Raw genomic sequence first — 23,470 nt, forward strand, 5'->3', positions numbered from 1 at the left:
GGTTCCCTCATATGTTTATTTAGTAATGAACCATAGTCTTTTCTGAAGACATTCATTTTTTTTGACAAGTAAACACTGACCACAAGAAGGTAGAGACAGACTTTGTGAATATTGTCATTAGTATGCAAGTGCCATGAAGATGGAGCCTTGCTTGATTATTTGCCAGTGGATATGCAGCACCTAGAATAATGTCCGGCACACAGTAGATACTCTGTAGGTGAATGGATGGTGTTATGGATTGAATTACATCCCCCCAAAATTCCCAGTTTTGTGCGATTGTCTACCATTTTGTCATCTGATATGATTTTCCTATGTATTGTAAATCCTACCTCTATTATGCTAATGAAGCAGTATTAGAGGCAGTTATGCTAATGAGGCAGGACTCAATCTGCAAGATTAAGTTGTGTCTTGATTTCTTTTGAGATATAAAAGAGAGAAGAGAGCAGAGAGACAGGGGAACCCCATACCGCCAAGAAAGCAGCACTGGGAGCAGAACACATCCTTTGGACCAGGGGTCCCTGTGATAAGATGCTCCTAGACCAGGGGAAGATTGATGACAAGAACCTTCCTCCAGAGGTGACAAAGAGATAAAGTCTTTTCCTGAAGCTGGCACCCTCAATTTAGACTTCTAGCCTATTAGATTGTGAGAGAATAAATTTTTGTTTGTTAAAGCCATCTACTTGCTGTGTTTCTGTTACAGCAGCACTAGGTAACTAAGACAGATGGAAAGATAGATGAGAGATAGATAAGTAGATTTGTTGAATAAATAAATGTATTCCTTTTTTGTTCTATTTGTTTGCTCTTACCTTATTTTAAAAAAATACACTCTAATGAATCAAGATATTTTTCAGAATATAAATTGATAAAAATAAAATTTAAAAAGATTCTAAAAGATAGGTGAATGCACAGAAAAACATCTTACCAGGATTTTTATTTAGTTATAACATTAAACATCTTTGAATTTTGCTTGAAACAGTCATTGTACTTAGCATAAGGCATTAAGAAACACCAAGAATAATATGGTCCAACATTGTTATTTGTAGTGAAGCAACACAGAATATGCTTTAAAAGTGTGGGTTTGAACTCTAATCCTACTACTCAATAGCTGTGTAACCGCGTTCAGGTCATTCGGCTTATATGTGCTTCAATTTCCTCATCAGGTGTGCGTCAGGGTTGTATTTTTCACCACACCAATTTAATCTGTAGGCTGAACAAATAATACGAGAAGCTGGACTATATGAAGAAAAACGGGGCATCAGGATTGGAGGAAGACTCATTAACAACCTGTGTTATGCAGATGACACAACCTTGCTTGCTGAAAGTGAAGAGGACTTGAAGCACTTACTAATGAGGATCAAAGACCACAGCCTTCAGTATAGATTGCAACTCAATATAAAGAAAACAAAAATCCTCACAACTGGACCAATGAGCAACATCATGATAAACAGAGAAAAGATTGAAGTTGCCAGGGATTTCATTTCATTTTACTTGGATCCACAATCAACGGCCACGGAAGCAGCAGTCAAGAAATCAAAAGACACATTGCATTGGGCAAATCTGCTGCAAAGGACCTCTTCAAAGTGTTGAAGAGCAAAGATGTCACCCTGAAGACTAAGGTGTGCCTGACCCAAGCCATGGTATTTTCAGTCACATCGTATGCATGTGAAAGCTGGACAATGAATAAGGAAGACCAAAGAAGAGTTGACGCCTTTGAATTGTGGTGTTGGTGAAGAATATTGAACATACCACGGACTGCCAAAAGAACGAACAAATCTGTCTTGGAAGAAGTGCAGCCAGAATGCTCCTTAGAGGCAAGGATGGCGAGACTGTGTCTTACATACTTTGGACATGTTGTCAAGAGGGATCAGTCCCTGGAGAAGGACATCATGCTTGGCAGAGTACAGGGTCAGAGGAAAAGAGGAAGACCCTCAACAAGGTGGATTGACACAGTGACTGCAACAATGACAAAAAGCATAACAATGATTGTAAGGATGGGGCAAGACCAGGCAGTGTTTCATTCTGTTGTTCATGGGGTCGCTATGAGTCGGAACCGACTCGACGGCACCTAACAACAACAACAGCAAGATGAATATAGTGTTATTGTGATAGTGCCTACTTCAAAGAGCTGCTAAAGGTATTAACTGAGATAATATGTGTGAAGTGCTTATAAGAGCTGTCCGAAGATAACGACCTTAGAAACTGTGATGGTTAAGGTTGTGTGTCAAATTGGCTAGGCCTTGATCCTCAGTTGTTTTGCAGATATTATGCAATCATTCTCTATTTTGTGATTTGATGTGAGCAGCCAATCACTTGAAAGGTCAATCAGTTGAAAACCAATCAGTCAAAAGTCAATCTGTTTTCTTGGGGTGTGGCCTACAGCCAATATATATATATATATATATATGGATGTTCCGGCAAAGTTCTCTCTGGATCCTGCACCCAACTCATCCTCGGACTTCTGGATCTTGGGGCATGAGCCAGCAACCTCCACCTGACCTGTCAATTTTAGGTTCATCAGCCCCTGCAACCACAAGAGTCAGGAAAAGCCTCCAGCCTGACACCTGACACACGGATTTGTGACTTGCCAGCCTCCAGAAGTGCATGAATTATTTTCCTGCAGTAAATCTCTCTACATATACTTATATATTGTCTTAGTCATCTAGTGCTGCCACAACAGAAATACCACAAGTGGATGGCTTTAACAAAGAGAAATTTATTTCCTCACAGTAAAGTAGGCTAAAAGTCCAAATTCAAGGCGTCAGCTCCAGGGGCAGGCTTTCTCTCCCTGTCGGCTCTGGAAGAAGGCCCTCATCCTCAATCTTCCCATGGTCAAGGAGCTTCCCAGGCACAGGAAACTCGGGTCCAAAGGACACACTCTGCTCCTGCTTTCTTGGTGCTATGAGGTCCCCAACTCTCTACTTGCTTCCCTTTCCTTTCATCTCTTGCGAGATTAAAGGTGGTACAGGCCACACCCCAGGGAAACTCCCTTCACCTTGGATCAGGGAGGTGACCTGAGTTAGGATGGTATTACAATCCCACCCTAATCCTCTCAACATAAAATTAGAATCACAGAATGGAGGACAACCACACAATACTGGGAATCATGGCCTAACCAAGTTGATACACACATTTTTTGGGGGGGGACATAATTCAATCCATAACATATATATATATATACATATATATACGTATATATATATATATATATATACACACACTTCACTGGTTTTGCTTCTCTAGAGAACCCAGCCTAAGACAGAAACTATTAACTATTATTATAAGGACAATGATTTTATTCAAAAGGATCTTTTTTAGACTTTTTGGTGAAAAAAAGATCTTCCAAAATGACCTGAGCAAGCTGTTTAACCTTGCTGTGCCTCAACCTCCTCAGCTGTAAGACAGAGATAATAATGTTGTTGTTAATAGTTGTCAAGTTGGCTCTGATTCATGACAACCCCATGTATAACAGAAAACCTGTTGCCTGGTCCTGCCCTGTCTTTATGATCTTTTGATGTGTTTGAGTCTATTGTGTGACTATTGTATCAATACATCTAACTGAGGTTTTCCCTAATTTTCTCTGACCCTATGCTTTACCAAACATGATGTCCTTTTTTTAGGGAAGGGATAATAGTTTGCCTATAAAACAAGTAAGGATTAAGTGAATTAGTGTTTGTAATGAACTCAGAGCAGATCCTAGGAATGTGTGCTCCAGAAATGTTTGCTTACTTATTGAGTGAATGGATGCCACTCTAAGTTGTATGGATGATGTGATTCCTTACATCAGTGACAAAGAATATTTTTGAAAATCAAAGTGAAACACTATTTAACTATTTAAGAACTTTGAACTATTTAAGAAAGTATTCAGTGCGTGAACTGGGATCACAATGTTTCATAGCATGAGCATCCATTTGTGAAACCAAATCAATTTCAAAACTTTTACCTACGGAGCTGCACACAGAACCGTGAGTAAATTCAAACAGTTGTCATGTTCATTTAGCGCAAAGTAGAGTTTTAATGTTGGAAAGAATTTTAAAATAAAGGAAAACAAAACAAAACTTGTTGCCATGGAGTCAATTCTGACTCATAGTGACCCTGTAAGACAAAGTAGGACTGCCTGATAGGGTTTCCAAGGAGTGGTTGGTGGATTCAAACTGCTGATCTTTTTTGGTTAGCAGATGAGCCCTTAACCACTACCACCAGGGCTCCAAAATAAGGTAATAAAAAAAAAAAAAAAATAGTAAGGGATAAACCATTATTAAATGCATACTAAGCAATATCTTAATCATTCCTACTACAACCAGTGGAGGGTGGCATCCTTGTTTTGCAGCTGAAGAAAAAGAAGCCAAGAAGGGGCAAGTAGTTTGCTGGAGGCCCCATGGCTAGAACTTATGGGAAATAGGATTCAAACTCTAGAGCTCCAGCTCTTAACCCTGGAGTTCTACTGACTCTTCTGAATTAATGCTTATAGTAATATCGCTGAGTCCTTAAGAAAGCACTATCTGATGTCATAGAGAAAATAGAGTGCATCTCAAAAAGAGTAAATTGATAAGATCTTAGTAGTAAGAGGGCTGGTTCTCAATTATTGGAAAACTAGTTTTTCTTATGCTTTGTAACTAGGCATTGCTCAGTTTTTGCCTTTGAAGGAGCGAGTGTAATTACTGATAAAGGCAGTTTTAATAACTTTGGATTATGTAACTTTTTACTATTGATTTTATGAAGTGCTTAATTTTCATCTTTGTAGATTATGCTGCAAATTCTCTGAATTCACACTTCACTTATTTCCCAATTCTTAGCCTTCTTAAATTTTACATTATGATTTTCATATGTGAGATTATTCACCTGAGGGCTCTGTTCTCCAGCCTCTGGCTAAATTAGCCTTAAGCCCCTAAATTTCACTAGAAATACTATCTCTCAAATTAATGGCCCCAGAGCACTGAAACCAAAAATTGATTTTATTCTACTTGCTGTTGAGTTGCGTGACTGTGCTGAAAATTAAATAGGGCTTTAAAATTATGATCTGTATTATTAGGATTCCCCAACTAATACATACCAGATTACTTCTGTTTTTACTTTACCCATTGTCCCCTAACCACCTGCAAGGGAATATTGAGGCATTTTTTTTATTTCAATAAACCTACCAACATAAAAAAGGTGAATATGTATTAATTCATCCCAATTTTCTTCTGTGTTTTTGAATATTTTCATAGTTTAAGCTATGGACATAAACTGTGTTATTGTAGGATTCGTTGATTTTTTTTAAGTTTTAAAGTGAAAACACTTTGAGAACTTTCACAATTAAATGGAAATTTAGGGAAGAACAGAAGGGACACCAGATGGGAATGTCCTGGTACCCTCAGGAATATCATATGAAAGTGAGGTGATTCTATGTGATCAAAGTATTATAGAGTTTGTGTCTGCTATGGTACATTAATATGAAGAATGTCCATGTAATTAATACTGTAAGTAAATAGATATACTAAATTTATATGTTAAAATAAATATATACTCATACCCTTTGCTGTCTAATTGATTCTGACTCATTGCGACTCCATAGGACAGAGTAGAAGTGCCCCATAGGGTTTCCAAGGAGCAGCTGGTGGATTCAAACTGCTGGCCTTTTTGGTCAGCAGCTGAGCTCTTAACCACTGTGCTACCAGGGTTCCAAAATAAATACAGATATACTATATTTTGAACTGGAATAGGCCTTAAAAAATAATACAACCCCACCTCATCATTTATGGAAGAGTAACTTGAGGCACAGAGATATCAAGTAATGACCAATGTCGTAAAACATTATTTCATGGTGGAGACCCTAAAAGACAGAGTAGAACTGCTCCATAGGTGTATTCGAACTGCTGACCTTTTTGGTTAACAGCTGTAGCTCTTAACCACTGTGCCACCAGGGCTTCAAATATGTATGTGTGTATACACTCTTTTTTTTTCACGTAGCAAGATTTCCCAATCTGCGATTTTCTTAATTAATTTATTTATTTTTTGATGTTTTTCCAGGAAGTATTAGAGAGTATTGCATCATAGTCATTATGTCTTTGATGCCAAAGATTTTGACTCGTAACAATCCTATGGGACAGAGTAGAACTGTCCTATAGCATTTCCAAGGCTGTAAATCTTTACGGAAGCAAACTGCCACATCTTTCTCTCAAGCAGCAAGGTTGGTGGGTTCCAACTCCCAACCTTTTGATTAGCAGCCAAGTGCTTAACCACTGTACCACAAGGGCTTCTGTTCAAGAAGCCATAGAGAGTGCTTAATAAATATTTGCCTAAGTCATGAACTTGTAAAATAAATGTAAATGTGTTGATTTGTGATTAGAATTTCAGAGACCAATGGCTTCATGGCCCTCTATTTGGTCTCCTGTTTTCATTCACATCATAGTCTCTTTTCAAACTCAGTACCAATATTGCCCAAAGCAGAGTTAAATACAGACATTAAAAAAAAAAAAAGAGTCCAGCAGAGTGACCATGTGAGTGACTTACTAAGTAACCAAATGACTTACTAAGTAACTTTGCTAAGAAACAATGAATTTTAAAATATTGCAGTGAAACCTTGGTGTCGCTATTATTTTGCTTACTTTAATTGGAGATGTGGGCTTCTGTTCATCAGAGTAGGTTTATGTAAACACCTATTTAACAAAGAGACTTCTGGTTATGGTGGAATGATTTTCTCTGTAAAAATTGGCTAGACAAAAAACGAGGACACTTTAGAGGGTAAACTTGCTTCCACCCTGCTGTTACTGAAACCAAAAGATTGAATGTTAACATATTTTTAAATCTTTTTCAATGATGTGTTTCAGTTTATTTATGATTTTGATGTGTCCATATAACAAGTGTCTAGGAAGAATTCAAGGAGGTATGATGGTGCAGTGGCTAAAGAGCTTGGCTGCTAGCCAAAATGTCAGCCTTTTGAATCCACCAGCTGCTCCTTGGAAACCCTATGGGGCAGTTCTATTCTGTCCTAGCAGGTTGCTATGAGTCAGAGTTGACTAGAAGGCAATGGGTTTGGTTTTTTTAGGATGAGCTCAAAAAGGCTGACAAGCATCCTCTAATAATCTATGATAAATACATTCACTAAAGTGTCATGGGATACATACTCTCTCTCTACGTAATGAGTTAAAAAGAGTAACATAAGCTAACAAAACAATGCTATGGAAAGTGAAACATAAATAAGGTGATTTTCTCAATTATTTTTCAGGAATCTGTGACTATTTCTTAAGGAGAATTCTATTTTTATGTCTCTAAACATTTTTATAAAAGTAAATATATTTCTTATAGATTTCATTGTGTTCCCCCCAAAATATGTGTTGTAAACCCTAAAGTCTATGCCTATGGTTACAATCCCATTTGGAAATGGGTTGTCTTTGCTGTGTTAATGAGGCAGAATTAGTGTAGGGTTTGTCTTGAGTCAATCTCTTTTAAGGTATGAAAGCAGAGACGGGGAAAAGAGATGCAAAGCCACATGAAGATCACCCAGGAGCAGAAGCTCAAAAGAAACAACGACCTTCCTCCAGAGCCAACAGAGACAGGAAGCGTTTCCCTAGAGCTGGTGCTCTGAATTTGGATTTTTAGCAGACTAAACTCTGAGGAAATAAATTTCTGTTTGTTAAAGCCATCCACTTGTGTTATTTCTGTTATAGCAGCACTGGATAACTAAGACAGAATTAGTAGTAAGTTAATTACTGAATATGTAAATAAATGTTTTGAATATTCAAGAATTTGTTGTTGTTAGCTGCCATCCAGTTGGATCCCGACTCATGGTGACCCCGTGTAAACTGGACAAAATGCTACGCCATCTCCATGATTGGTTGGGGGATGAGACTGTTTATGTGAATAGGGATTCCATTGGCTGATGGTCAGAAGTAGATAGACAGATCTTTCTTCCTAGCCTGTCTTAGTCTGGAAGCCCTGCTGAAATTTGTTTACCATCATAGTAACACGAAAGCCTTTACTGACAGACATGTGGTGGCTGCATATGTGGTATATTAGCTGGGTATCAAACCCTAGTTTCCTGCATGGAAGGTGAGAATTCTACCATTGAACCACCAATGTCCTCATCTGTAACACAGTGTTGTTAGGTGCTGTCGAGTAGATTCCAACTTATATCAACCCCACAGTTTTCTAGACTGTAATCTTTATGGGAGCATATCACCAGGTCTTTCTCCCATGGACCTGGTAGATAGGTTCAAACTGATTAGCAGCTGAGTGCTTTACAGCTTCACCACCAGGACTCCTTTTTATCTGTAAAGTGGATAATGATTATATGCTTTCTTGTTTTCCAAAAGGATTCACTGAACATTTTAAAAAAAAATTGAACACTTCTAACATGTTGGAATTAAATACTAAAATAGATGCTTAGACTCTTAGAATCAGTCATGGATTCTTCAAAAATTCTAATCTTAATGATAGTACATGCCATCATTTATTCTGTTTTTAATCTTAGCGATCAACTTGCATGTGAGAAAAAGTAGAATCTTTCCAGAACTCATTTTATGGTATCATTTTCTGTAGAAACAAACAACAACAAAAAAATCTACTAACGGATTAACAATAATGTTTGTTTCCAGAATTATTTTATTTCCTCTTATAGGAAGCAAAGAGAATAGCTAGTACCATTGCAACTTTGTCTGCATCTGTTAGAGATTAAGGTTTGTGTCCTCAATAAACACGGCCCCAAAGGCAGGAGTCCATGCACTGAAAAGTGTAAGCGATTAAAGCCTTACCGAGGAAAGTACTTTCCTATGACCAAAGAGGTGCCACTTACTCTTGGACCTTGGAAGTTATCATCATTTACAGTCACCAGGGGATGTAGACTTTTTACACTCCAGGCACAAAATTGAAAGCATCTAACAGTTTCATTCTCTCCTCACATACTGATCTGGGTGCATTTTTGTTACAGGAAACGTTGAACAACCTGTCAGCACATACACATTGGATTAGGGACTCTTAATGTGTGTAGGTGCTCTGGCCAGTACAGAAAGACAGTATCGTAAACTTTGTGGCAAGAGAATAAGCGTAACTTAGCACTTATTGTCTCAAGGAATGAACTGTAGTCCTCTCCCTTAGTATTTTATACTGCGAACCTGTTGTTTTTAATTTTCTGAGCACTGACAACCCACTGTGCTTAAACAGCAGCTCTTAATCAGAACATAATAATTAGATAGTTAAAACCTGCATGATACTAGGATATTCAGAGGGGCTGCATTGCACAGAAACAGGTTCACAAGGTTCCTTTCTTTTTCTCCCTTATCTTTCTCTCTCTTTCTTTCTGATATCATTTCTTTCTTGTTACCATATTAATATATTCTATAGTTTGCCTGTATCATTCACCTAGTACATATCAATATAAAGATATGTCACACACAAATTTGTACACACATATACAGTTACTATGACACAGTAAACATATAGCAAAGAATGAAAAATTAGTGGGAGACCGACATAAAATTTTTCAACTAAAAAAATATTGATAAGGGAGGGGAAATCTGTTCACTTGGCTGCGTTTTTAATTTTAAGGTAACTTTGCTAGTCCACACATTGATGTTCCTCTAAATCTGATGGCAACAGATGTACACTTGCCCTATATCACAGGATGAACATAAAGTTTTTAGTGAGATAATCCCTTAATAAATACCAATTCTTTCAGGTAAAGTTTTGAAAGAAAAGTTTTTAGATTATAGTTTATTACTATTGCATATCTCTGCAACTCTAATATGATACTGTTTACTCTCAGATAGCAATCCTTCTCTCTCTTTTTGTTTTTTTAACAAGTGTTACGGACTAAATTGTGTCCCCCCAAAAAGATTAGTTGAAATTTTAGCCCCTGTCCTTGTGAATGTTTGGAAGTAGTACTTTTATTATGTTAATTAGACCATACCAGAGTAGGGTGGGTCCTAAAACTAATCCATCTGAGTGGTATTTTATATAAAGGAGGACAGACAAGAGACACATACACTGGGGGAAATGACCGGGAAAGGACTATGTACAAGCTAAGGAATGTCAAGGAACACCTGGGTCTACAGGCAAGGAAGGACCCTTCCCTAGAGCAGACACCCTGAATTCATACTTCTAGCCTTTTAAACTTTGAGGCAGTAAAGTTTCTTTTCTTTAAAGCCATCTATCTGTGGTATTTCTTTGTTACAGCATCACTAGTTGATTAAGACAATAAGCTTCTAGAAAAAGTAGCTAAAATCACACTCTTGCTTCTCTTGCTTCATTTATTCCTCCTGAAAATATTGCAATTTGGTTTCTGTTTTTATTGTTCCCCTGAAACTGCTCGTTGATCTTTTTGTAGCATTGAATGATAGTGAACACATGCTTCTTTTGGAAACTTTCTCTGCCTTTTGTGTTTGGGACAACATTCGTGTTTGTGACAACATTAGTTTGTTCTTGTTTTTCTCTTGCCATTCTATTACTTAACCACTTTTGTGGGTGCCTCTTCCTTGGCTTCAATCTTCAGTCCTCTCTTCTCTGACTCTACACAATCAATTCAACCAATGATGAGGGCTTCACAGCACCTGTACAATGACTCCCACATTCATATGTTCAGTATCTTTTGTTAACTCAAAGCCCATATTTAAATGCTTTATTCTATGTCACAACATCCAACTAACAGAAATATGATATTCAACAGGAAAGTAATGATATAGTAGAATGAAGTATAAGTTGTGATGCCAAACTAGTCATTAAATATCTGAAAATCATCTTCACTCCAAAGTAACTCAAATGCAAAAATGAACCTGCCATCTCTCCCTGTAAATAATCTTCTGTTCCCCATCTTAAGAATGACAACATAAATTTTTCTAGTTACGTAAGCCAACCTATCCACTCAAATTCCAGTTTTCTCTACCTTCTTACCTATAATTTTTCCCAAGTTCTTAATTTTAATATTTTGATAGCTTTCATTACCTTCCCCCTACCCTGTTTCCACAATGGCATTTCTTATTTCTTCCTGTTATCTACTTTTATCAATTCCTGACCTATAGTCTCAATCCCTCTCATGCTGCATCCTGTTTGCTGTCAGAGTGAAAACTACATAATATCACCCCCTTTCAAATTTCTTACATGGCTCCCCCGGTCATCAGCATAAAATCTATACTATTTTATATTTTATATAAGATTCATTATGCTCTGGTCCCTGTTCACCTGCCGAACCTCAAGTCCTCCTCTTGCTCACTTCCTCTAAACCCACATGTCTCCAAAATAATGAATTACTTTTACTTCCAGCACCCCTCCATTGCTTTCTCCATTACTTAAGCCTGTGCAAGTGATACTTCCTCTGCCTAGAAAGACAGCCTACATATTACCTTGTAGACATTTGCTCATCCCTTAAATTTCTGCTTAAATACAAACTCTTTCACTCCCTCCAAGGAGGCTAGGAGACTCCATTTCTATTTTTCTATACTGCCTCTGTATATTATTCATATTTCTATCAAATACCTAACTGTATTAGAAATATTTATACATCTGTCCAATAGAATATTAGCTTTTCGAATCTTGAAAAATTTCATTTAGTTAATGTATGCTTACAAAGATTAAATTCTACATGAAAACTTACTTTTTACTTAGGAAATATATACACAGTTATAAAATAAGTAATTAAAATGTAAATAACTAAAGGTTAATTTATATAAGTATCAAGTCTCTTTATCCATTCTTTAATTAATATTTCCATTTAAAAGATGTTCACTGAGCACTTTCTATGTGATAAAAACTGTCTTTGACTTGGGGCACAGTAAACATATTTTCTACTCTTATGCACATATACCCTCTTACGCACGTATAGGCTGGTTTATCTAGGAAAAAAGTCAATAAAGCACATTAATATCATAGAAAAAGTCACAAAAGTCTGTTTAAACAATCAATAAATATATTGCTGGTGAAGTAAAACTGAACCTAAAGTAATTTCTGGGTGCTTGTTATTGTTGTTAGTTGCCATTGGGTTGGCTCCAACTCATGGCAAACCTTAAATATAACAGAATGAAATATTACTTGGTTGCACCATCCTGACAATTTTTGGTATGTTTTGGCCCATTGCTGCATCTACCATGTTAATCTTTTTCATGGAAGGTTTCCCTCCTTTTTGCTTACCCTCTACCAACCATGATGTCCTTTTCTAGAGATTGGTCTTTCCCAGTGACGTGTCCAATGTGGGAAGCCATAAAGTAAGTGAAAAGGAGTATGCTGACTGTACTTTCTTCAAGACTAATTTGTTCATTTTTCTAGTCCACGGTATATTCAGTTTTGTTTTCCAATACCGCAATTCAAATCCATCAGTTCTCCTTTGGTCTTTCTTTTTCATTGTCCAGCTTTTACTTGCATGCAAGGCAATTGAAATTACCATGGTTTGGGTTAGGTGTGCCTTAGGCATCAAAGTGACATCTTTGCTTTTTAGAATTTTAAAAAGGTCTTTTGCAGCAGGTTTTCCCAATGCAATAACAGTTTGATTTCTTGATTGCTTCTTTCACAGGCATTGATAGTTGGTTCAGGTAGAATGAAATATTTGGCAAACTCAGTGTCTTCAAGACATATCATGATATTGTTTATTGGTGCAGTTGTGAGAATTTTTGTTTTCATTATGTTCAGGGGTAATCAATATTTATAGCTGTAGTCTTTGACCATCATTAGTGTTTCAAGTTGTCTGCTTGCTTACAGATGTAGAATTTTGTCATTTCTTTAAAACTGCATGTGTCACATCAAATATGCATGTGACCTTTGTTCGTTATGTATATTCGCTTTAAAATTATTTATCTTACATATACCAGAGCCATAGATATTTATAATACAGTAAGTAGATTTTTACCCAAATTATTATATTCCTTGTAGGGCTTTTCAATAATAGCATTTTTATTCATCTGCAGTAACATCAACATAGTAAGTTCAAATTTGTAAAATATACTTGTAAATATTCTAAAAGAAATAGATTCATACATGTAAAAAGTTATTGGTACTCTTAACAAATAATCTTAAGTTTTTAAAGTAATTCTCTGCAATAGTATAAAATGGAGCCAAGTAATCAATAGCATTTAAGTCAGCATGCAAGCTATTACCCTAAAATATAGCTTAATAATGAAGAAAATAAGCTAATTAGAGAGTAGGCTGGCATATGTACAGAAACTCTTTAGAGAATATTCTCAGATTTTAGTAACCAGGTGTGAAGCAGAGACTGGGGATGGTCTCAAATTACATTCTTGATATATTATTGAGCCAACCCCCCTCATGCACCCTTCTGAAATTACTAGCTCAGAGTAAGCAAAAGACCACATGCCAAATATTATCAAGAAATATAGCCCACATGCTGTAACCACATGGTAGAAAAAAGAGCCTGCTACTGGAGCAACTCTGTATATTAAGAGTAGTAATTTTTTCAGCATACTTTGGATTAATAGATTAGAAATGCACATATTAATTGAATTGCTCAAAATTTCTTTTTGAAACCATGTACACAACCCAGTAACCAGGAAACTAATTTTTTCTTTTTTTTTCTCTTTTCCATAAAATGATATAATTCATATTTTTTTAGCAACATCAAAAGTACCTGGTTTGTCCCATGAAGGTCTGGAAATCCACCAACAAAGACAGATCCTGATGCTGGCAGGGATTTTCCAGGTTTGTGATTGATAGATTCACTTCCTTTTGTAATCTTCCCTAAAAGAGTCACTTCAGCTTTACATGGATCCAATTCTTGCCTACAGCCATTTAGGAAAGAAATTTATGGTTTTAGAATGTGTTACACAAACATTTTTCTGGCAAATTAATTAAGCTATTACCAGAGAAGAAAGATTTGAGTAAATAGATTATCTCACCATAAAACCAACAAAGCCAGAAGTAGATTAATCTGTTCTAAATTAGAAAACCTTAATGCTTTATATACATAAATACAAAGCTAAATTTTGACAAAATAACATATTGTAACACCATCTGACTAAATAAATAAACCTGGATAATAAACAGATCTTTTTAACAGTGACTAAAATTATTTTATAGTATAATATTCTCAATTGTTGAATTTTCTTTGAGTGAAAAATATTGGAAAAGATCAGGTTTAAATGTGGTTATTCAGTGCACAATATATCTTTAGATTTAAAAGGGCAATACTGCAGACAGTAATTAGTTGTGAAAGAAATTTCTTACAAAGAAGCAAAGCATGTAAAAATAACAATGAATAAATCAAGTATAATTTAATTAGGAGGCTCAGAATAATCATTTTTATTTGTCCATTGTTTAGAAAGATGAGATAAAGCAAATACTTCAACAATTTTCTAACATGTAGATATGTATTTCTGTTACTCAATCTGTTCATCTAATCATCAAAGAGTCGTTAAACTATGAATCACAGGCCATATCTTGCCTGCTGCTAAAAATAAAGATTGATAGAAACGCAGCCACACCCGTTTCTTTATATATTTTCTTTGAATTTTTGTTTGTTTTGTTTTTCCTGGCAGTTAAGTAGCTGCAACAGAGACTCTAAGCCCTCAAAAGTAAAAAATACTTGCTATCTGACCCTTTACAGAAAAAAAAAAAATGGCCAACCAATGATCTATTCAGTTTATGGTTAAGATCTTGGCTGCCGACTAAAAGGTCAGCAGTTCGAATCCACCAGCCACTCCATGGAAACCCTGTGGGCAATTCTACTCCGTCCTATAATGTCACTGAGTTGGAATTGACTCAGTGGCAATGGGTCCTTTCCAAGATGACAGTGCGATTATTATAAAAGACACTAAGGTAGCACCTGCCTATCGATGTCATCTATACATCCGTATGGGACATTCTGTCTGATATTTACGCAAACCTTTTACTGAATCATAACATACATATTGAGGAGTGTCTGTATCAAAAGGGTAAAGCTCCATGAAATAACAATGTAAACATACTGTCATGGATTGAATTACGTCCCCCCAAAAATGTGTGTATCAATTTGGGTAGGCCATGATTCCCAGTATTGCCTGGTTGTCCTCCATTCTGTGATTGTAAATTTATGTTGAGAGGATTAGGGTGGGATTGTAATACCACCCTTCCTCAGGTCACCTCCCTGATTCAAGGTAAAGGGAGTTTCCCCGGGGTGTGGCCTGTACCATTTTTCTCTCTCAAGAGATAAAAGGTAAGGGAAGCAAGCAGAGAGTTGGGGGCCTTAAACCACCGAGAAAGCAGCACTAGGAGCAGAGCACCTCCTTTGGACACGGGGTGGCTGTGCCTGAGAAGCTACTTGGCCAGGGGGAGACTGAGGACAAGGACTTTCTCCAGAGCCAACAGAGAGAGAAAGCCTTCCCCTGGAGGCGACACCCTGAATTTGGGCTCATAACCTACTAGACTGAGAGAAAATAAATTTCTCTTTGTTAAAGCCATCCATTTGTGGTATTTCTGTTACGGCAGCACTAGATAGATAACAGCCAAGACATATACCCACATAACCACTACTTAAGTTAAAAGTTCCTACTTTTACCAGCCTGAACTCCTATCCTCAATATATACACACACACATACACACATATTCACAGAATCGCAACCTCTCATTATCATTCAACCTTGTTTTTATATTCATCTGTATTGTTGAATTTAATACATTTAATAGGTTTTTTTTTTTTTTTTTTTCATTTGCAAGGTACATTGTTGTTTGGATGTTTTACAAATTATTTGTTCTACTGTTGAATGGGAGCCCTGGTGGTGCAGTGATTAAGAGCTAGGCTGCTAATCAAAAGGTTGGCTGTTTGAATCCACCAGCTGCTCCTTGGAAACCCTATGGGGTAGTTCTACTCTGTCCTATAAGGTTGCTATGAGTCGAATCGACTTGACAGCAATGGATTTTAGTATTGAGTGACATTTGGGTTATTTTAATTTTGCTTGTACGTATTTTTTTGGTGTACGTATGCATGTATTTCTGTTGGGGTTTAAAAAAAATGGTTTAGAGTGCTCTCTGTGATGCGGATATATGCTCACATTGATTAAATGTATTGCAAACATTTTATTTTTTCCTTTCAGTGGCTTACATGTTTACTCTTTCAATGCTGTCTTTTAATGATCTGAAGTTATTAATTTTTATGTATATTGTAATGGGTTGAATTGTGTCCCCCCCCCCCCATAATATGTGTCAACTTGGCTAGGCCATGATTCTCTGTATTGTGTGGTTGTCCTCCATTTTGTGATGATATAATTATCCTCTGTTTTGTGATACAATGAAAAGTCTAACCTCTATATATTAACGAGGCACGATCAGTGTGGGGTATATCTTGAGTCACAGCCTTACGAGAGGATATGACTCAAGTCACACTCTAATTCAAGTCACACCCTTGTTTGAGTTACACCTTTTATCTTACAAGAAATAAAAGGAGAGGGATGCCAGCAGAAAGGAAGGAATCTCACTACCACCAAGCAAGAAGATCAGGAGTGGACCACATACTTTGGACTCAGGATCCCTGAACTGAGAGCCTTCTAGACCCAGGAGACAGAGGGAGAGGGAAAGCTGCAACACCTGAGATGGCGAGGGATGCCGAGAAGCAGCAGCTGAGAAATGGTGGCAGCAGAGGCAGCAGAACCAGTGGACTGACAGGAGATGGTGCCGTGGGTTTCGCCCATGCAGTGAAAGCTGAGTGCCTTCAGGCAGGAGGCTTGCTGGCAGAGTAGGGTGTATCTGGCACTTATCTGTGGAGCTAAACAGCCTGAAAACCTTGCCTGAGCAGGGCAGAGGCAAGCTGGGCCTGCTCCAGAGCCCCAAGAACCCTGAGGGGGGAAGAGGCCAAGGGCTGAGAGGCTAGATAGAGGCCTGTTCGAGGGCTTGAGGGGATGCCTTCTTGTTTTTGTAAATAAAGATTAATTGGAATACAGTCACACTTACTTGTTTACATATTATCTAGAAGAAACTGTCCTGGTGGAAAACTCATGGAACTCTACAAGGACTGCAGGGTCCACAGACCTTGAAAGGAGAAAAGGACATTCCCCCAGAGCCGACAGGGAGAGAAAGCTTTCCCCTAGAGCTGGCACCCTGAATTTGGGCTTCTAGCCTCCTAAACTGTGAGAGAATAAATTTGTATTTGTTAAAGCCATCCACTTGTGTTTTATAATTTCTGTTACAGCTGCACTAGATGAGTAATACATCAACTGATCAATCTTTTACTTAATGATTCATGTGTTTTTTTTGTTGTTGTTGTTCCTGATCTACCCTATTTTTTAAAAAATACTGTTTTACCATTTACATTTAAATCAACAATGTACCTAGGATTGATTTTATATATATGGATATATAAAATCAATCCTAGGTACATATATATACATATATGTATGCTGTTCTTGTTAGGCGCCATCAAGTCAATTCCAACTCATAGTGACCCTGTGTACAACAGAACGAAACACTGCCCAGTCCTGTGCCATCCTCACAATCTTTGGTATGCTTGAGCCCATTGTTGCAGCTACTGTGTCAGTCCATCTCATTGAAGGTCTTCCTCTTTTTAGCTGACCCTCCACTTTACTAAGCATGATGTCCTTCTCCAGGGACTGATTCCTCCTGACAACATGTCCAAAGTCTCACCATCCTTGTATATGCATATGTATATATACACATAAAACCAAAAAAAAAAAAAAGCATTGCTGTTGAGTGAATTCTGACTCGTAGCGACCCTGTAGGACAGGCTAAAACTGCCCCATACGATTGCCAAGGAGTGCCTGGTGGATTCGAACTGCCAACCTTTTGGTTAGCAGTCATAGCTCTTAACTACTATGCCACCAGGATTTCCATATATACATATTTATATGAATATATTCCCAGGTATACATAAATTTTCATTTTTTCCCTTATGGGGATTCAACTGATTCAGTAACATGAAAGGAAAAAGCTGTCCATTCTCCGCTGCTCTGCAATATCACTTTTGTCATAAATCATATCCATATATATGTGGGTCTGTTGCTAGACTCTATTCTGTTCCATTGGTCAATTTTTCTGTGCCAATACATCACTGTCCTAATACTTATTGTAAAAATGCAGTATTTAATACCCAGTAGAGTAAGTCCTCCTACTTTGTTCCAACCACCCCCACCCATATTGTTTGACTGTAGTTGTGCGTGTGTGTGCGTGTGTGTGTCTGTGCCTGGACTCTATTTTATTGGCCCATGTTTCTACCCTTGCACAACTACTACATTGTCTAAAATACCAATGCTTTATAATAAGTCTAGATATGGAGCAAAGTAAATCCTTACGTTGTGAAGCTTTTCTATTGAGATTATCGTGTATAACTTTCTTTTTTGCTCTCTTAATTATGGTGAATTCTGTTTACTGTTTCAGGAAAGTTTGAAAGCATTCCTTGAGTAAATGGTCATGATGTATGCCTGTTAAAAATATATATAACACTGAATTCACTTTTCTATATTTTAAGGAATTTTAACACATATGTTAATGAAAGGTTGTCCTTCAAAATCCTTTCTTGTATTTACTCTCCTGAAATTTTGGTATTAAGGTTATGTTTTACTTATATTCTTTTTAAAATTGCTGTAAAATTGTTGCTACATTTATCCTTTCATATATGATAGAATCATTGTTACTCGGTCTAGAGTTTTCTTTGAGGGAATGTATGAAATATGTATTCAATTTATTTAACAGATATAGACTATCGTGTATTCTTGTGTCCATTTTGTTAAATTGTGTTTTTCTAGAAATTTTTCCATTTAACCTAAATTTTCAAAGTTATTGACATAGTTTTTCATAATTTCCTTTTATTATATTTTTACAAGTGTTAGAACTCTAATGATGTCTCCTTCATGTTATTGGTTATTTGTGCCTTTTTCTCATATATATATTATTTTGTAGATTAATCTTGGCAAATCTTGGCAGGGAGTAGTAAATTGCAAAAAATACCTTTTGGCATTTTTCATAGTCTCTATTTGTTTCCTCCTCCATTAACTTTTGACCTTAACTTTATGATTTTCTTCCTTCAACTTTTTTTAGGCTTAATTTACTCTTCTGTTTCTAGCTTTTTAAAATCTAATACTTGCTCTTGAGACTGTAAATTATCATAAATATAGTTGAGTTCAACAAGCTTATTTTCATTATCTTCTATTCAAAATATTTTCTAATTTCCTTTGTGATTCCCCCCCCCCTTTGGCACAATAATTATTTAAATGTGTATTTATTTACAGGCATACAGGAGTTTGTTATTATTTTTAATATTATAATTTTAGCTTATTTTTTTTTTTTAATACATTGACTCAGGCTGCATAGCCCAGCTTTTGGTCAAATTTAGTGAAATATTAATAACCCTGGAAAGTCCTTTGAATGCAGTGTTCTATATATGTGAATATGGTCAGTTTTTACATACACACACACTCACACCCACCTCACACCCATATGCATACCCACACATACAACACACATTTACTCACCTTTGCAGTGAATTTGAAATAGGTACAATGAAACTATGAAAGGTTAGGCACAATGAAATTACATCTACGGTACATTTATTGTTTTTTTTTTTTTCTTAAAAAAGAATGTTTTCACGTATTCTTTGCACCCTTCTTCTATTTCTATTATGATATAAAGTTAATAGAACTAAGACCAAGTATGGCCATAAGCCAATGTTGAGAATTGGATAGATAAAATTTTGACAATTTGTTGAGAATTTTTAAAACTCACTTGATATTCTTGGGAATTCTGTATTTAGAAGCAAACTAGAAGCTTTCTGGGCTAATTACTTCTTACAATTAAACTGTTAAAAATATCTTGGGAAAGGTATAGCTTCCAGGAAGCTATTCATTAAATGATAAAAATAAAAAGCACAACTGCTTCTACCACAATCATTCTATACAATTTAATGTTTGGAAAAATAGCTCGTACTGTTTTGCCATATTAAAATAACAAGTATTCACTAATATTTTGCTAATGAAATAATTTTTTTATATTTCACGAAGAAAATGAAACTCATTAAGATATCAAACATATTTATTTGGCTTTTGCTTCTATCAACTAAAAGGGTAAATTAAAAAATATGTATCTGAACCAGTCCCGGGTGGTACAAGTGGTTAAATGCTTGCATACTAGCTCCCACTCAAGCCACACCTTTACTTAAGTCACATCCTTGCAACAGATAAAAGGACAGAGAAGTGAGCAGAGATGAAAGTGACCTGCATACCACCAAGAAAGAAGAACTGGAAGTGGAGTTGTTCCTTTGGACCTGGGTCCCTGCGCTGAGAGCCTCCTAGACTCAGGGAAGATTTATGCCAAAACACACAGAGAACTCCAAAGAACACTGGGCCCACAGATGTTGAAAGGAGACAAGAATTTTCCTCTAGAGCTGACAGACAGAGAAAGCCTTATAACTGGCTCCCTGAATTTGGACTTCTAACCTCCTAAACTGAGAGAATAAATTTTGGTTTGTTAAAGCCATCCACTTGTGGTATTTCTTTTATAGCAGCACTAGATATCTACAACATCATTCATGATGTGATCTTCTGTGAGTAGTCAAGCAGTTGAAAGAGGATTTTCTTGGGGTTGTGGCCTGTATCTAACATATATGGATGTTCTAGCCAATATATATGAACGTTCTGGCAGTGAATAGCAGTAAAACATTATATTACGTAAAAAATAGGCCAATAACAATACGTCCGCATATCAACATATTTTTGGTCTGCATGATTTTCTCTTATGTAACTATATCTAATTTATTTAAGCAAACTCCATTGTTGGACATATAGTTTCCATTTTAAAATTATAAAAATCATATGATAATTAATTCTTGAAAAGTCATCTTACCCTTGTTTAATTACTTCCTTAGGAAGCATTCCTAAAAGTGAATCATATCTAGGAATCATGTTTGCTGTTGTTGTTGGACATATTATGTGCAACTTTTAAGAATTTATCACCAAATTGCCAACTACACTCTACAAACTCTGTTCTGATCAGCAGTGATAGAATGCTCAAGATTTTGTTTATTTTATATGTATATCATAGAATAAAATCTGACAGTATTTTCAGTATATTCCTTGGAGTGGGGGAGGAATCTTTCTCCATTCAAGAAATAAACATTTGCTTACATTTTCTTTTTAAAGACAGATTTGAAGACCACTAGCACTTCGTAGTAAGTTTTTATGTATCCTAGTGGATATTTTTTACTTTCTATTTTATAGTCTTTGTATGTGATATTTGAAACCAATTATAACATTGCCTTAATTATTACATTGGAACAATTTATTTCAATCTTTTAATTTTTGGTATGAAAAATGTCTTAAAACTCTTCTTCAAAGGTTTTCTTCACATTTGATGTGTTTATAATTTAGAATCTATTTTTGTCTATTCCAAAAATTGTGATTGGGATTTTAATCAATATTAAATTTAATGTTTGGAATAAAAATTGTTCTATTTTCTTTAAAATTTAAAAGGAAATATATATATTATATGTATATAATATATATTAAAATTTAAAAGGAAATATATATATATGTACATTGTTGTCAGACACTGCCTAGTTGGTTCCAACTCTTAGCAACCTTTTCTTGATCATTAATGTTGCATGTCAACTTGGCTGGGCCAGGATTCTTAGTTATTTTGCTGTTATGATATAGTTTGGCAGTTATATGATGATGTGATCACTTTCATGATGAGATTTGATATAATGTGATTACCTCCCTGGTGGGATCTGCTGTGAGAAGTGATATAATGTGGGATGGGATCTGCTGTGAGTAGCCAATCAGTTGAGAGAGAGTGTCCTTGGGTGTGGGGCCTACATCTAATATAAGTGGACATTCTGGCAAGGCTTGTGGGCTTTTGCTCACTCTGGATCCTGCAGCTGGCTCCTGTTCATCTGACCTTGGGTTCTTGTGACTTGAGCTAGCAGTTTACCTGTGGTTTTGCCTGCTGGTCTGGCAATTCATTGGTCTTTGCAACCTGTGAGCAAGCGGCAAGAGCCCCCCTCTCTGACCTGCCAATCTTGGGTTTGCCAGCCCTTGTGGCTATCTGAATCAAGAGAAGCCTGACCCATGGATTTGGGACATTCCAGCCTCTACAACTGCGTGAGCCATTTCCTTTATATAAACCTCTCTATATAAATATTTGTATGCTTTACTGGTTTTGCTTCTCTAGAGAATCTAGCCTAAGACACCTATGTACAACAGAATGAAACACTGCCCATCCCGTGCCATCCTCACAATGGTTGCTGTTTGAACCCATTGTTGCAGCCACTGTGTCAGCCCATATCGCTGAGGGTCTTTCTATTTTTCACTGACTTTCTACCAAGCATGATGTCCTCTCCAGGAACTGATCCCTGCTGATAATATGTCCAAAGTACATGAGACCAAGTCTCATCATTCTCATTTCTAAGGAGGATTCTGCTTGTATTTCTCCCAAGACAGATTTATTCATTCTTCTGGTAGTCCATGGTATAGTCAGTATTCTTCACCAACATCATAATTCAAAGGCACTAATTCTTCGCTCTTCCTTATTCATTGTCCAGATTTCTCATGTGCATAAAGCAATTGAAAATACCATGGCGTGGGTCAGGTGCACCTTAATTCTCCAAGTGACATCTTTGCTTTTTAACACTTTAAAGAGGTCTTTTGCAGCAGATTTGCCCAATGTAATATGCCATTTGATTTCTTGACTGCTCTTCCGTGGGCATTGATAGTGAATCCAAGTAAAATGAAATTCTTGAAAAATTCAGTATTTTCTTTGTTAATCATAATGTTGCTTATTGGTCTATTCGTGAGGATTTTTGTTTTCTTTACACTGAGGTATAATCCATACTGAAGGTTGTAGTGTTTGATCTTTACCAGTAAGTGCTTCACACACACACACACACATATGTGTACACACATGTTATTATACACATACCTATCTGCATTTATATCTAATATATAGATATATAGAGTTTACATCATACATATTACATATATATAGTATGTAATATGTATAATTACATTATACATATTACATACTATATATATGTAATATACTATATATATGTGAATATATGTAAATGTATTACTAATTAAAATATTTTATTCCAATGGAAGAAACATCCCTTTTTTTTCTATTAACTATCTATTGTCCCATAGACAGCTGTGGTTTCTATCCTTGTGGAACTATTAGAGAATAATAATGAGCATATATATATATATAAATTTATATATATAATATATATATTTATTTATATATGTATTTATATATACATGTATATATATAAATTTAGCAAGTAATTGAACTAAATTGTGTAGTACAGTCTACGAGACAATATAAATTAAAGTTGGAAATATTCCAGACTTCAATGAGGAAAATTCAATTAATTCTTACAGGATAAAGGTGATTATGATAGAAAGAAGGGTGAATAATAGGTGTTATGAACGTGATATTTTGCGTAAGCATAAAAGCTGGAAGAAAAAAATGTACAAAGTGGAGTTTTAAAGCCTCTGAGTAGCTGAGACTGAGAGCTTGGCCCAATGTCAACTATTTTAGGCTGGGTTCTCTAGAGAAGCAAAACCAGTGAAGTGT

General features: G+C 36.2%; 1 protein-coding gene across 1 annotated transcript in view; it reads right to left on the reverse strand.

Annotated features, from left to right (window-relative positions):
* EYS (eyes shut homolog) overlaps positions 1 to 23,470 on the reverse strand; it is a 1,933,311-nt gene that overhangs the window by 693,430 nt on the left and 1,216,411 nt on the right. Inside the window, 1 exon segment of the mRNA XM_049873718.1 lies at positions 13,547 to 13,697. Within this exon segment, the coding sequence (XP_049729675.1) occupies positions 13,547 to 13,697 (151 nt within the window).

This window comes from Elephas maximus, chromosome 1, assembly GCF_024166365.1.
Source record: "Elephas maximus indicus isolate mEleMax1 chromosome 1, mEleMax1 primary haplotype, whole genome shotgun sequence".
Taxonomy (NCBI): Eukaryota; Metazoa; Chordata; class Mammalia; order Proboscidea; family Elephantidae; genus Elephas; species Elephas maximus.